Source organism: Podarcis pityusensis, assembly GCF_964106645.2.
Source record: "Podarcis pityusensis genome assembly, chromosome: Z".
NCBI classification, from domain to species: domain Eukaryota; kingdom Metazoa; phylum Chordata; class Lepidosauria; order Squamata; family Lacertidae; genus Podarcis; species Podarcis pityusensis.
The window spans coordinates 12,755,014-12,768,629 of record NC_138044.1 but is presented as its reverse complement, the minus strand read 5'-3'; the positions used below and the strand labels follow the sequence as shown (position 1 = coordinate 12,768,629).

At 45.0% G+C, this 13,616-nt stretch overlaps 1 protein-coding gene across 5 annotated transcripts in view; it reads left to right on the top strand.

The window, feature by feature from the left end:
• Positions 1–13,616, top strand: part of SCAI (suppressor of cancer cell invasion) — a 94,833-nt gene that overhangs the window by 38,092 nt on the left and 43,125 nt on the right. For all 5 annotated transcript variants that reach the window (XM_080989590.1, XM_080989588.1, XM_080989589.1 and 2 more), the window contains one exon: positions 8,694–8,825. In XM_080989590.1, the coding sequence (XP_080845716.1) occupies positions 8,694–8,825 (132 nt within the window). The remainder of the gene's footprint in view (positions 1–8,693; positions 8,826–13,616) is intronic.

Sequence of the window (13,616 nt, the reverse complement as noted above, 5' to 3'; positions counted from 1 at the left end):
TTATTTTTTTATGCTTCTTGTTAACTGCTTTGCATTTTTTTTGTCAAGCAGTATGTAAATTTCATGTAATAAATAATTTGATGAAAATGTATTGGCACAATGAGCAGTATATTTTCCAAGAGCTCAGTTGGTATATATTCGCACCCATCACATAACCTGCCCAGCTTTCATCCCCCAGATTCCTCATCTGCAGTTTCTGCTTTTCTCCTGGCCACTTTTTGATGCTTTTTTTTTGAAATGTGGTGTTTTATGCACACCCCACTTCCCTTTAAATGGCTACCACCTCCTTTGCCAGCACTTGTTCTGAACTAAATTTGGTGGCTTGACGTGTTTTCCTTGTAATGCTGCTCGATAGAGGTGGGCAGGAATGGGGAAGAATATGGCTTTGTTCTCTCTCTCTCTCTCTCTCTCTCTCTCTCTCTCTCTCTCTCCCTTCCCTCCCCCCCCCCCACATTTCCTTGCATCTCCAGGGTTTCTTTTGATACTGTCACTGCTGGGGTTTTTTTGATAATTTTTATTTTTTTGAGCGTCCAGCCACATGCTTCCTGCCATCATTTGTCTGACTAGGGTCTTTGTAGCCTCTGCCTGCCAAGCTCTCTGGGCTGAACGTTAATGGTTCCATGCCATTTGCCATGTGCTTTCAGCATGGACCGTTCCTCAGTAGTAAACTGCATGGATCTGTAAGCCACGCCCAGCTTTTCAAATGGGACAAAGCCTTTGTAAGCTCACCTGTCTCTTGAGGTAATATTGAGTGTCCTGCTCGGTGTTCCTTTAACACATGAAGCTGTTTACCTGTCCCTCCCAAGGAGGAGAGCTTTCCGTAGTGGCCCCTTGAGATTGTGGAACAACTTACCCCGCTGTGTGATTTTTGTGCACCTCCCTTGGGATTGGTTTTGAGGATGAGAGAGATGTAGCTCTTGGTGGGAGTCTTAGACTGTTAGAAGGAACAGCAAAGAAAAGAACTGGAAAGGCAGGATGCAAATTTGAGAAAGAAATCATATGAAACTTAAGAGAAGAGGAGACGAGTTGGTTGGTAGGTAAGAACCAAGGTCACAGGTAGGGAATGTGGCAGATGAAGCTGAATTATTGGCACCAACTCCTAGGGTCCCAGGTCCCTTCGGTCCCGCCAACAAAATGTTTTGAGAGCCCTGCCAATAAAATGTTTGATGGGCATTACAGTACTGTGTTTCTTTCTTTTCCATGTTTGGACCCCATTTCCCAACAAGCCCTGTAAAGGAACTTGTACTAGGCTTGCTGGATGGCAAGAGACCTGGGATTGGGCAAAAACCTCTGACATCATTTATGATGGCCCTTGTGATTGGAGCAGAGAGAGACGAGTGGGGAGAGAATGCAAATTGCTTGCTCCATGGGGCAGGTTCACAGAGCTCTGCCAGGAGGAGAGAGGAAGCAGCTCCTGGTCATTCACCATTTTAAACTATTCAACTAGGAGTGCCTTATTCAGATGACTGGAGGATAACGCTCCCCACCTATTCTCATTATCATTCTTGTTATTAATCAGCCCTTTCCCCATAGTCCCAGGGCGGGTTACAACAATTAAACACAATATTTAACCACAATTTAAAACAAAATATTTAAAAGCATTTTAAACACCTTACTGTCACAGAAATAAGGCAGGTCCTAAAAATATGCCGAAGCAGGCAGACACATAATTTTGCAGCCCACCCTCAATGATTTGGGGCTGGTGGGGGGAGAGGCAACCAGATGCTAGAAACTTTGGTTTGGGGACAGTTGGGTTCAAGTCCCTTTTTAGCTGTAAGAATTCAGAGTATTATGTCCAGTAGGAGTGACTTAAGATAGGCAGGTGAACCACCTGAATCCCCATTTTGAATAAACTCTAGTCTAAAACATGCATTGCAAGTTCTATAGCACCACGTTTGATACACAGTGGTGGCAGCTGCGGCCCTTAGCTTGCCTTGGTGCCACACACCTTTCCCACTGCTCTCAGCGTGGTGTTGTCTGTTGGCAGGAGTGGTGGCCAGGCTTGTGGTTCAGGGGCTGAAGGAGGTGCTGGTGGAGAGGAAAGCCTGAACAGGATTCTGGTCCCAGTGCAAGGTGTGCACACCACCCACCACCATGGAGCAGGTGAAGGCGCTGCAGGTGATTTAGGATGAGTGCAAAGACCAAGCCTAAAGTGGGCAGGGTTTATCTAGCCCCCTTCCATATTTTATTCAAGTTGGTGCCCATGAGCTGAATTATTGATCTCTTCAAGCATCATCTGGCAGTTGGTCTGGACTCTGTTGTGAGGATATTCTAGCACTAGATTTCCTGCATGAAGCCAGAAGCTGGGTGAGCCTACGAGGCCTTCTTTGCTCTGATTCTTTGTTCTGTTCATTTCCCCAAATTGTTAGTGGAGATTTTGACCGCTTCATCTGCCTCAGAAGCATTACCCCTCTGAGGTAAAGGGGAACCAACTGTGGCCTGCAAAAACACAATACTTGTTGGAACACAAAGTGCTTATTTAGCTGTGATTAGGCAGGCAGGTAGCTGGGAAGGCAGCTGCTAATCTGTGAATAACCCGAGATCCCCAGAAGGAACGCGTTGCAGGTGGTAGAGAAATGAGGCATTGTATTAGGGTCTGTGGGGGGTAACCAGGAAGGTAATATCTGTGCCAAACTAATAGGGAGGTTTGTGAAAAGGATGCTGTTCTCCCCTCTCAATTACTTTGTGCCTATGAGGTGGCCAGTATTTGTAAGTATGGCCCTTCCTTGTCCCTTATTACCCTATTGTACTGTGTTCTTCCCTGGTCCTTGGCATATCTCCTGATGACAGCAGGATCTGTAGTTGTTAAGTTGGAGTCTTCAACATAATGTCTTGGGAAAAGGTTGTTGGTTTTGGCCCACTTTTCCAATTTGTTAAGATTGTGAATCATGATTCTATCTTCACTGCATTGTTTTCTGTTCTGGACATGGGGTGGCTAAGTGAACACCAGCAGTTTTTACTTCTGTGTCTGCTAAAGTTATCCAGCATCCCTAGTGCTAGCCCCCTCCTCCAGCCACCGCTCTCTACAGCAGGCTTCACCCAACCTGGTGGCCTCTATGAACCTTACCCAGCATGGTCATACTGGATGAGGTTTATGGGAGCTGAGATCCAAAACACACAGAAGGCACCAGGTTGGAGGTTTCCCTACAAATGCTCTCTTGAGTTTGCATGGGGAACGCATTTGGCTCTCTGACCTCTCTCTCCTGCCACAAGCCATAGTGTCCTTGTTTTTGCTTAAGTTTGGAGGACTAATCTTCCTGAAACTTGCTAGATTTGAAAATGTCTGTCTCCACTTTCTTGCCCTTCCTTACCAGGAAAATGAAGAGTTTTCATACCAAGTGGGTTGCAAGAGTACTTCGACACAGAACCCGTAGGCTGCACACTGCCTTGTTGTGTGGGGATGGCGGAGCAAGGCCAAAATTTGACGCCCCGCCCTGCCCTCGCACTGCCTTTCCAAAGCTGGCTTAGTGACGCTCCAAGCTTTGGCGATGAGCCACAAGGCTCTGGCTAACTAGGCTTTGTGAAAGACGTAGGCAAAATCTAGGAACCTGTCAGAGCACTCACACCTCCTTCCCAAACCCCAGCTTACCCAGTGTAAGGGCTGGGTGGTATCAGATGATTCCGAGGGCCACCCAAAAAGCACACTGGACTACTCTGATCCAGAGCAAGCTTGCCTGAAGTGTTGTTAGACAGAATGATAGTAATGAAACTCTGTGTGTGTGTGTGTGTGTGTGTGTGTGTGTCTGTGTACTGATTGCAGAATTCAATTTTATACAAAATTTGTGCTAAGCATGTTTTTTAAGAGTCACACACATATGCAACCCTGGGTGTGTCACTTGTTAAAACGCCTTGAGAAACAACCTCTCTGCAGAATAGTTCCACTGTTCCGTTTGGGGTTTCATCCTCTTCCGTTCCCCCTCTGCTGCCTTTTCTTTCCAGTTGCCCCATTTTCGTTCTGCGTCTGGATATTTTTAGCCTGCTTTATATATCTGTTTCTCTGTCCTTCTCTCTCTCTCTCTCTCTCTCTCTCTCTCTCTCTCTCTCCCCTCCCTCTCTCCCCACCCTTCCCAGTTTGCTTTTCTGTCAGAGGCAGGGAAACTGGCATTTTCTCAGTTTTCTCATTCCCACCCACCCTCTCTGTTGGGTCTGCCTTGCCATTTCTCCATCTGTTTCTGCTTCCATTGGCTTGTTCACACCATCTTGTTTACTTGCTTATTTAAGTAAATTCAATCTTGGTGTTTTCCACCTAGTCTTTTACTCTCTTTTTTTGGTACACGTCATGTAAAGGTTCTGGGGATAGAACTACAGCAACATGTTCTGCTCTTTTTAATGCGAATACAGTGGTATTAACATTTTCCAGAGATAATTTCAAGGAAGGAAGGAACTTCTCTCCTCTCCCCCCTTCCCACCTCCACCCCCACTCCACCTAATGGGCTGATTTTCAGGCTCAAAAGTGAGGACTGTGTTTCTGGTGATGACTGAGCAGGTGAGCATCAGAAGAGCCCCCCTGGATCAATCCAGTGGCCCATCTAGGCCAGCATCCTGTTCTCACAGTGGGAAGCCAGATGCCCCAACAGGAAGCCTGAAAGCAGGACTTGACTGCAATAACACTCCCCCCTCCTTCCATTTCCAAGCACTAATAAACAGAAACATACTGCCTCCAGCAGCATTCTAGTCCTTATTGTTAAGAATTTAGGAAGCTGCCTCATACAGAGTTGGGCTGTTGGTTCATCTAGCTCAGTGTTGCCTACTCTGACTGGCAGCAGCTCTTGGGTTTCAGGCAGGAGATCTCTCCCAGCCCAGCAAAGATGTGCCATTGGGGATTGAGCCTGGTACCTTCTGGATGCAAAGCAGATGTTCTACCACTGTGATGTGACCTGATGACTTTTAGGCAATTTGCACTGCTGCTTTGAATAATACAGCAGCTGCTGACTTAAACATAGAAGATGTGATGTTGTATTCTGATGTTATCTCAAGTGAGAAGATCAGTGGCAGGTGTACTACAACCCTATGTAGAGACACACTGAGATTCAGTGGTTAGTTTGTCAGACTAGAACAGGGGTCAGCAAACTTTTTCAGCAGGGGGCCAGTCCACTGTCCCTCGGAGATTGTGGGGGGCTGGACTATATTTGGGGGGGGGGGTGAACGAATTCCTATGCCTCACAAATAACCCAGAGATGCATTTTAAATAAAAGCACACTTTCTACTCATGTAAAAACACTAGGCAGGCCCCACAAATAACCCAGAGATGCATTTTAAATAAAAGGGCACATTCTACTCATGTAAAAACACGCTTATTCCCGGACTGTCCGCGGGCCGGATTGAGAAGGCAATTGGGCTGGATCTGGTCTTTGGGCCTTAGTTTGCCTACCCATGGACTGGAACCTAGGAGACAAGGGTTGTTGTGAGGCTTAAATGAGGAGGATGATAACCACATACATTGCTTTCAGCTCCCTGAAGGAAAAGGTGGGTGATAGATATATAGTAACAGTGACTACAGTTTGGGAAAGTGACATGGGAAACCTGTTTTCAAACCTGTTTTGTCTGTGATCCTCACTATGAGTGGCCAAGGCACTGTTTCCACATAACCTCCTCACAGGGTTAAAAAGCCTTCTCTTTTCATTTTGCTTTGCTCTTTAAAAAAATAGTACCTACCACCATTTCTTGCTCTCAACTATCATTGAGGCCCAAAAGACTTCCCTGTGTTTTTCACAGGTCACACCTATATCCCTTTGCTTATGCATGCACATCCCATTCAAAATAAATGTTGCCCCACATTAAAATAATCAGCATTAACAGTGTCTCCCAGTCGCTCTTGCCAGGCCTCCCATCAGTCCCCTTGGTCTCTATTCCCACCCCCTCAGAAACATGGAGTTATTTCCCATCTAAATCAGCACTTGGTAGACTGCATGGCCTGAAGAAGCCCATCACCACACATTAGAATATATTCAGTGTGACAGGGTAGGGTTCTTTTTGTGGGGATGGTCGAGCAGCGCCGTGTTTGTCAGTAAAGTGGGCATGGAACTCCAGATAGTAGTGTGAATTTGAATATTTTTCAAGACGTAAAATAATAAGGGTGGGAGATGAGTTGGAAAATATAAATGATTTGGTTTGGGGTTTTTTTAATTAACAAATCATTCTTCTGTTCATAACCTGTGTGTGTGTTAAGCACAGCTTTTGGCACGAAGAAATCAGCAATCACTTTTACGCTGAAACCAGAGCTTTTCAACACCTCATTAGCAAACCTCATTATTTCAAGCAGTAATTATTTGGGGGCTCCTGGAGCATAATTAAGCAAAAACCTGCAAGAGATGACTGGCCGGCACCCTTTCACGTCTGAAGCAAATCTTTGCAGCAGTTGCATTCGTGTAACCAGCACCCTTGATCCTTTAATTCGCCTGCTTTCCATTTTACCTGTTGGTGACTTGTCCTGCTGATTATTGGCACATGTTGAAAAGTATGGCTGGATCCAGACAGGGGTAAGGCTGGCAGAGGAGGTCTGCTGATGAGGAAAAACCTGTCAATCAAAGGCAGGGGTGGGAAACCTGTATGTAGCCTTCCAGGCACAGTCAGACTGCAACTCTCATCATTCTGGACCAGGGGTCAGCAACCTTTTTCGGCCGTGGACTGGTCCACCATCCCTCAGACTATGTGGTGGGCCGGACTATATTTGGGGATGGCGGGAAATGAACGAATTCCTATGCCCCACAAATAACCCAGAGATGCATTTTAAATAAAAGCACACATTCTACTCATGTAAAAACACCAGGCAGGCCCCACAAATAACCCAGAGATGCATTTTAAATAAAAGGACACATTCTACTCATGTAAAAACACGCTGATTCCCGGACCGTCTGCGGGCCGGATTGAGAAGGCAATTGGGCCGCATCCGGCCCACCGGCCTTAGGCTGCCTACCCCTGTAATCTGGACCGTTGGCTTTGGTGGCTTGGGCTGCTGGGAGTTTGAGTTCAACAACATCTGCAGGGCTGCAGGTTTAACAGCCCTAATTGAAGGTATCTTGTGGTCTTGACTTTTCTTAATTTCCCCTTTTAGTATTCATTAGCACTGTGTGACATACTGCAGGATGGGGCTATTGTAAAGAACAGTGATGCTAGCAATTGATTGCACAACTGAGAGGTGGAAGGTGATGTGTGCATGTTCTTGGGTGCCTTTTAATATTTTTTTGCCTCAGCTATCAAGTGTTTGGGAAGCCACTTGCAGTAGGGCAATCTGGTGTTTAGAAGCTGCATCAGGCAAATTCGATTTTTCCTCTCTCATCCCCATTCTCCCCCTTGCTCATGTAACTTACCAGTTGCTGGATGGTGAAATGGAAATGCCCTCCATTCAAGGGTTTTGAGAAGAAGGAGAGGAGTAATAAATGCAGTGATGGAAAATTAACTGGATATGGCATTGATGGAGTTGGGGGGGGGAGGCTTTGGAAAAACTTCAGTCCTGGCCTCTCTTCATTTCTAGCAAAATACTCTGCATATGATTTGGGATGAAATCAGAGAATGATACTTTTAAATTCACAGTACTCTCTCTGAAAAAAGACTGGGGAAAACGAAAATGGGAGGTCCTAGAGGAGGAGATTGGGATTCTATCATAAATACAACAGGAAACAACAGAATTTGAACATAAGGAAATGGGCTTGAATTAAAGTATATAGAATGAGGAAATACGGAATACTATTCCAATATGTACTCACTTATTGGAGGGATCACATAGTGGAGGGATTTTAACATGGACATGTAACCAGCAGACAAAAAAAAATCAGAAGCCCTTTTAATCTACAATCTATCTCTAATATTTCTTTTTCTTTTGTCTTTTGTCTTTTTTTTCTCCCTCTTTCTTTCCTTTTTTTCTTCTGTTTCCTTTTTCCTTTTGGAGCCCTATGTTTGGGGCCTTTGTTAGGTTTTGGGGATTGTGGTAGATGATTGATGGAGGGCCCTGGGTGGGAGACAGGGTAATGTTGGTCTCCCAGTGTGAGAGGCTGGGAGGAGAAAAGAAGGATCCCAGGTGAGATCTGGGAGGGACTACTACCCTCTGTAGGTGGTGGGGGCTGAGAATTGCCTCTAGGAGAGGACTCCATATTCTACCTGTTCTTTTTCTAGTTTTTGTAGCTATTATCTTATTGTACCGTGGAATACTTTTATATTGGGGGGGGGGTTACACCCACACATCTACACTTACTTATAAGTTGCTAGAAACTGCAGGAGGGGAGAGTACTGTTGTGCTCAAGTCCTGCTTAAAGGTTTCCTACAGGCTTCAGGTTGGCCACCTCAAGAACAGGATGCTGGACTAGATGGGTCATTGGCCTGATTTAGCAGGGCTGTTCTTAAATTCCTGCTGTGGGGTAAACCTACAGCTCTACCAGCGGACAAAGCTAGAGAGACTTAATTGAACAGGCACAGGGATCTTTTTTTAAAAAAAACAACAACCCACAACTTTAATAGGCCCCTTGATGTATGCAATTCAATAATGAATGGAGCAAAGAAACAGCAAATGACAGTCACTTGCTGAGACTCTCTCTCCTTGTGGATTTTAGTAGGCCTCTGTGGGGAGGGTGATGTGTGTTTGCATGTGTGTGTGTTTTCCCCTTTTCATTCTTATGACACTGTATGTGCCAGACTCTCATTCTGACCTTCCTGCCACCCATGGCTAATCTAGATCTTTGCCTGTATTCCCTTTCTAGGACTGAGTTTGCCCTGAAAGAAGCCATGTCGACAGGCGGCATGGAGGATGACATCCCTCAGGGAGAGAGGAAAACTGTCACGGACTTCTGTTATCTGCTGGATAAATCCAAACAGCTCTTCAATGGCTTAAGGTCAGTCAGTTGCAGGTGTTTTGTATAGGTAGGGTTTGAGCTGGGGGAGAAACCAACAACTCAAAAATTCTGGAACCTGGCAATCTAGATTCCTTACCGGGAAAAGTTTAAATCTACAAACTCTATTAATTATGCAGATTTTGCATTCCTCGTGTTTTGCACAATTCTAGTTTTGCTAATAACACAGAGCTCTGCAGTATGCTGAATCTCCACTCCAACTCCAGAAACCTTCCTGAATCCACCCCTCTGGCTTCTGAAGCTTTATCTAGAAGTTCTCAAGTGCTTGGCAGCTACCACAAGGATATAATACAGTATGTGATTCAAAATAAGAGATGACCCGAACACCCTCAGTTTCCTGAAGTGTGTACAGCTTACAGGATTCTTGGTGTGGAGCATTGGGTTGCCTTCATGCAGAATATAATGTTTTTCCTTGGGAAATGAGTACATAGCTGAAATAAATGAGCAGAAGGATTTGGGGAGATGAAACAGGAGACTGGGCAGTGACTGTGTCCATTGCAGGAAAAAGAGCAGGGATTACCAAATGAAGCCAGATGGGTTTGTGTGTGAAGAAACTCAACTTTAAAATGTGGAAGAAAACAATTGGTCTTCAGGCTTTTTTTTTCTTTTTTCTTTAAAGAGCTAGAAGTTATTTCTTTGAAACATCATTTTAGTCAGAGGCTGTGTGTTTGTGGCTTTAGAAACAGCGACCGCCCAAACTCGAGGATTCTGCCAGAGCTGTCAGATTGTCCTTTAGATAGCGTGTCTGCTATACAATTGCAAAATCTTGGTGCCTCTGTGTTCTGCCTCCTTAGGGGGACACTTCTATTTTATTCACATTTTTATCCTTCCCTTAAGGATCTCAGAGTGGTATTCATGATTGTTTCTTCCAACCCCATTTTATCCACCCAACTCACTTTCGTTCCCTTTCAGCCTAACCTGTTTCAGAGACAGACATAGAGAATGGCCCTGTTGGCATGTAGGAAGGCATTGTTTTCCATTCTGCCCTGTAGTCATTGCATGACGCACTGTTTCTGTTCTGCTGCAGTTCATTTTCTATCAAAAATAGTTATTTGTCTCGCTGTCTGCTGTGGCAAAATTATGTAACTTGCTTAAATAGTTATGTAAATTATATTGTCATTGTGTTATTCCAATCCGAGGTGGGAATGCAGTCAGTTACGTATCATTTGCAGACTGAAAGCAGCAACAACAGCAAATGCCAATCATGTTTCCTGGATTTATATCAATTCCTGAAATGGGATGAATAAGTGAACATTAACAATTTCTGCTGCTGTTTTTGTTTTCATCGGAATTCTCTGATCCCTATTACCCAGTGAGCTTTAGCCAATGATCTGAATCCAGGTCTTCCTACTGTGAGTCTCCCAAAACATCTGGAGGGCCACAGGTTTCCCACCCCTATGTTGTTTTGAGGAAGGACCACAGCTCAGTGGTAGAGCATCTGTCTTGCATGCAGAAGGTCCCAGGTTCAGTCCCTGGCATCTCTAGAAAGAACAAGGACTAGGGCAGACCCCCATCCAAAATCCTGGATTGCCTATGGTCCTATGTGTTAAAACTGATCCTTGGTTATAATTAGATGCAAGTGGAATTTGTAAAGTGCTGAAGATACCTCAAACTTTGGTGCATGTGATATGCTCAAAATGGGCACACACAGCAAGAATTTGTCTCCCATAAACTGCCTCCGCAGCCTTGACCAGTTGCTTGCTCCAGTATGATGATCCTGTACCTTCCTGCTTTAGAGCTAATATTCACAAAGTGCTGTGCAAGTAAGGAGAGGGCTTCAAAGTGCTTCAAAGCCCACTACCTGTTGCTATAACTTCAATGGCAAGCTGAAAAAAACCAAATTAATGAAAAGCAAGATAGTGATCGGCCCTGTTGCTGCTTCATTGGCAGGCATCTAAGAGGTGTGCATCCAAGAATCCTCTCATTTAAACTCTTTTATGTCATACTGAATCTGCTTTTCCCCTTCCCTCTTTTAGTCAAGGTGACTCTGGCAATTGTTTTTTTTTTTTGTTGTTGTTGTTTTTTGTGTGTGGCTCAAATGTTAAATTCCTCCCTTTGTGCCAGAGGCATCCCTTATGTGAAGCAGCCTCCTATAGGCAGCGATTGTTGTTTTTGACACTGTCAAGGTCCGCCGAGTGGAAGGTAGAAAGAAGGGTCTGTTCTGGGAGAAAGGAGCCAAGGCTCTTTAGCAAGCCCCCTTGGAAGCTGCCTGAGAGCTTGGTATAGTGAAATGGTGGAGGTGGTGAACTGCATCTTTTCACAGTTAAGCTTATACCCTACTTTTCCATATGCAGTTCCCTTCTGCTGAAGTGGTATGACCCAAAACTACCTTCTCATCCTGCATAATCTGAATGAACACACGGTAGCAGAATGAGGTGGTGGAATCTTGAGCTGTTAAGTATTTATGTAAACATCAGTGATGACTGATGCCCATTGGGACTGATAGAGTGAAAGACTGGGAGCTCAACAGTAGATGGAGCCAGAGCCAATAACAGATGGCGCTAGGGCCAACCAATTGTAGTTCTGCTCCCAGCCTCCTGCCTGCTGAGTTCCACAAGGGCATCCCTGAGGCCAAGGAGGATGAATACAGCAGGGAGGTTCTCCACCTTGACTGGTTGTGAGCCAGAAGGTAGGTAGGTGGGGGCTAGCTGAGGGTGGACTGAGGTTAGTGGGGCAGTGCCCCCTATTAGCCCAAATGAATGAGGCTCCACTGGTAAGCATGTATTTAAGACTTTATACCACTTTTCAGAGAAGACTGACTCTCAGTATGGTTTATAATCACACTCACAGAAATGAAATATTGAAAACACATAAAATAACCAGTCACATCCCGAAATATATATAAGGCAAGATAGCCCATTTCAAACTGCAATCAAACTAACCCCCAAAGGCCACATCAAAGAAAAACATCTTTAAGACCCATTTGAAAGAGACTAGAGATGGGCTTTGCCTTGATACCACTTGGAACTGAGTTCCATAACTGGGTCTCAGCTCCTGATGTCAGGCTTCAGAAGCAGGTTCACGTTATTGAATGTTCCACTACATGATTTTCTTTGTAAATACATGTTATTGAAGTCCCACATCAGAGACAAAGGTTCTTGCCTTGCCTGCTTCAAGCTACTTCTCTACTCGAAGGAGTGAGGGTTTTTTTGTCTTGTTTTGCTTTGCTTTGCTTTTTGCTTTGTTGTAATGTGATCTCCCTTCCTCCCCTCACAGTGGTACAGTCCATGCTGCGGCCTCATTGCCACTTCATTCAGCTGTGCACACAAAACTGCTTCTTGTAGAAGAGCTCTTGAGTGCAGGCATTTATAGTCTTTGCTGCGTGTGTGTGTGTCCTCTAATCATGCATGCACGCTGTCTGGTAAAGCAACCTGCCTGCGAGTGAGAGGTGGAAAGGGGTGGGCGCGCTTCTGCAGAATTCCGGCTGTATCTTTTGTCTCAGAAAAACACGAGCCAATACATTTCTCCAGAAATGAAAACTGGAGCAAATGGTACTGTGTTTGACTGGCTCTACAGAGCGCCTGGGCTTGGTGCCTGCAGGCCTGTGGGGATCACTTGGTGTTTGCTGCTCTTGGCTCAGGTTCACTCGCTGGTGCCTGTGGGTAAGCAGCAGTTACCTGAGTTACCGTCTCCCAGGATAATAGGGAGTGTAAGAGCAGGAAGGGGAGGTACAGAGCACCAACCGACCACAACAGCAGTATCTGTTTACAGTGGCGAGTGGCGGGGATTGGATGGTGAATGTCAGTCAATATCCAGCCTACTCTGGACTGGCTGTTTGCTTTTAGTGTTAGACCAAAAATTTGGAGCGAAATAAATCTTGCCCATTGCTTTTTTCTTTTTAAACAATTTTTATTAAAAGATTTTCCTTGTTTACAAAAGCACATGCACTGTCTCTTTTTTCAGGTTGTGTTTTCTACCAGCTACATTTGTTGTGAGACATTGGTGTTATATGCAGTATAGGGTTGGGAAGAAAAGAGGGGTGGGCGGGGGAGAGGGGGTGGTGGTAAAGCTTTTGTTCTTTTACTTAGTGTATGTGTAGGGGTTTTGTGTCAGCGCCACTTGGGTAGGTTCTCTTTCTATTCTTGTTATTTTTCCTTGGTGGTGAGAGAGGTTGGGGTGGCCTAGGGTGTGGTTGATTGTCTTTGGTTGGCTTCAGTTGGATTTGTTTGTGCTTGTGTGTGGGGGGGGGTGTTGTTGGATTAAGTTAGCCATATTGAATTGTATGCTGTTGGTGGGTTCGTGTTGTTGTCTTGTTGGGCTGTTCATGTGATAAAGGGGAGCCATACCAATCTAGCCCATTTCTGACACTGCTTCATTTGGTCAGTGACCGAAATAAAAACAATTCAGTCATTCATTCTGACACTGCTTAAAGAACTAGGTTGTGGAACTGAAAGAGATGGTCATGGAGAAAGTGCTGGCAAACCCCCAGGGGTCTGGCTTACTCCTTTAATGCTGAAGAATTAAGTTCACCCAATCAGCTTTGAAATCAAGTTATATGAGCAAGGACCCACACATTTTAGAGTGGGGTGGGGGAGCTGGGTGTCCTGGAAAGCAAAAGAAGAAGAAAAAATGTATGGTTTTCTATTGACCCCAGCCCTGGTGGGAGGATCTGATGTCTGATGCTGCACTGAGCTTTGGAGGCACTCAGGTTACCTTTGAAGCCCAGATGAGATCATGGATTAACCCCAAGACTTCTATGCTCAGAAGGAGGGAAGCTCTCCTCTGGGTTGCACTTAGCGTATTTCTAAGCTCAGGAGGAGGAGGAAAAAGGAT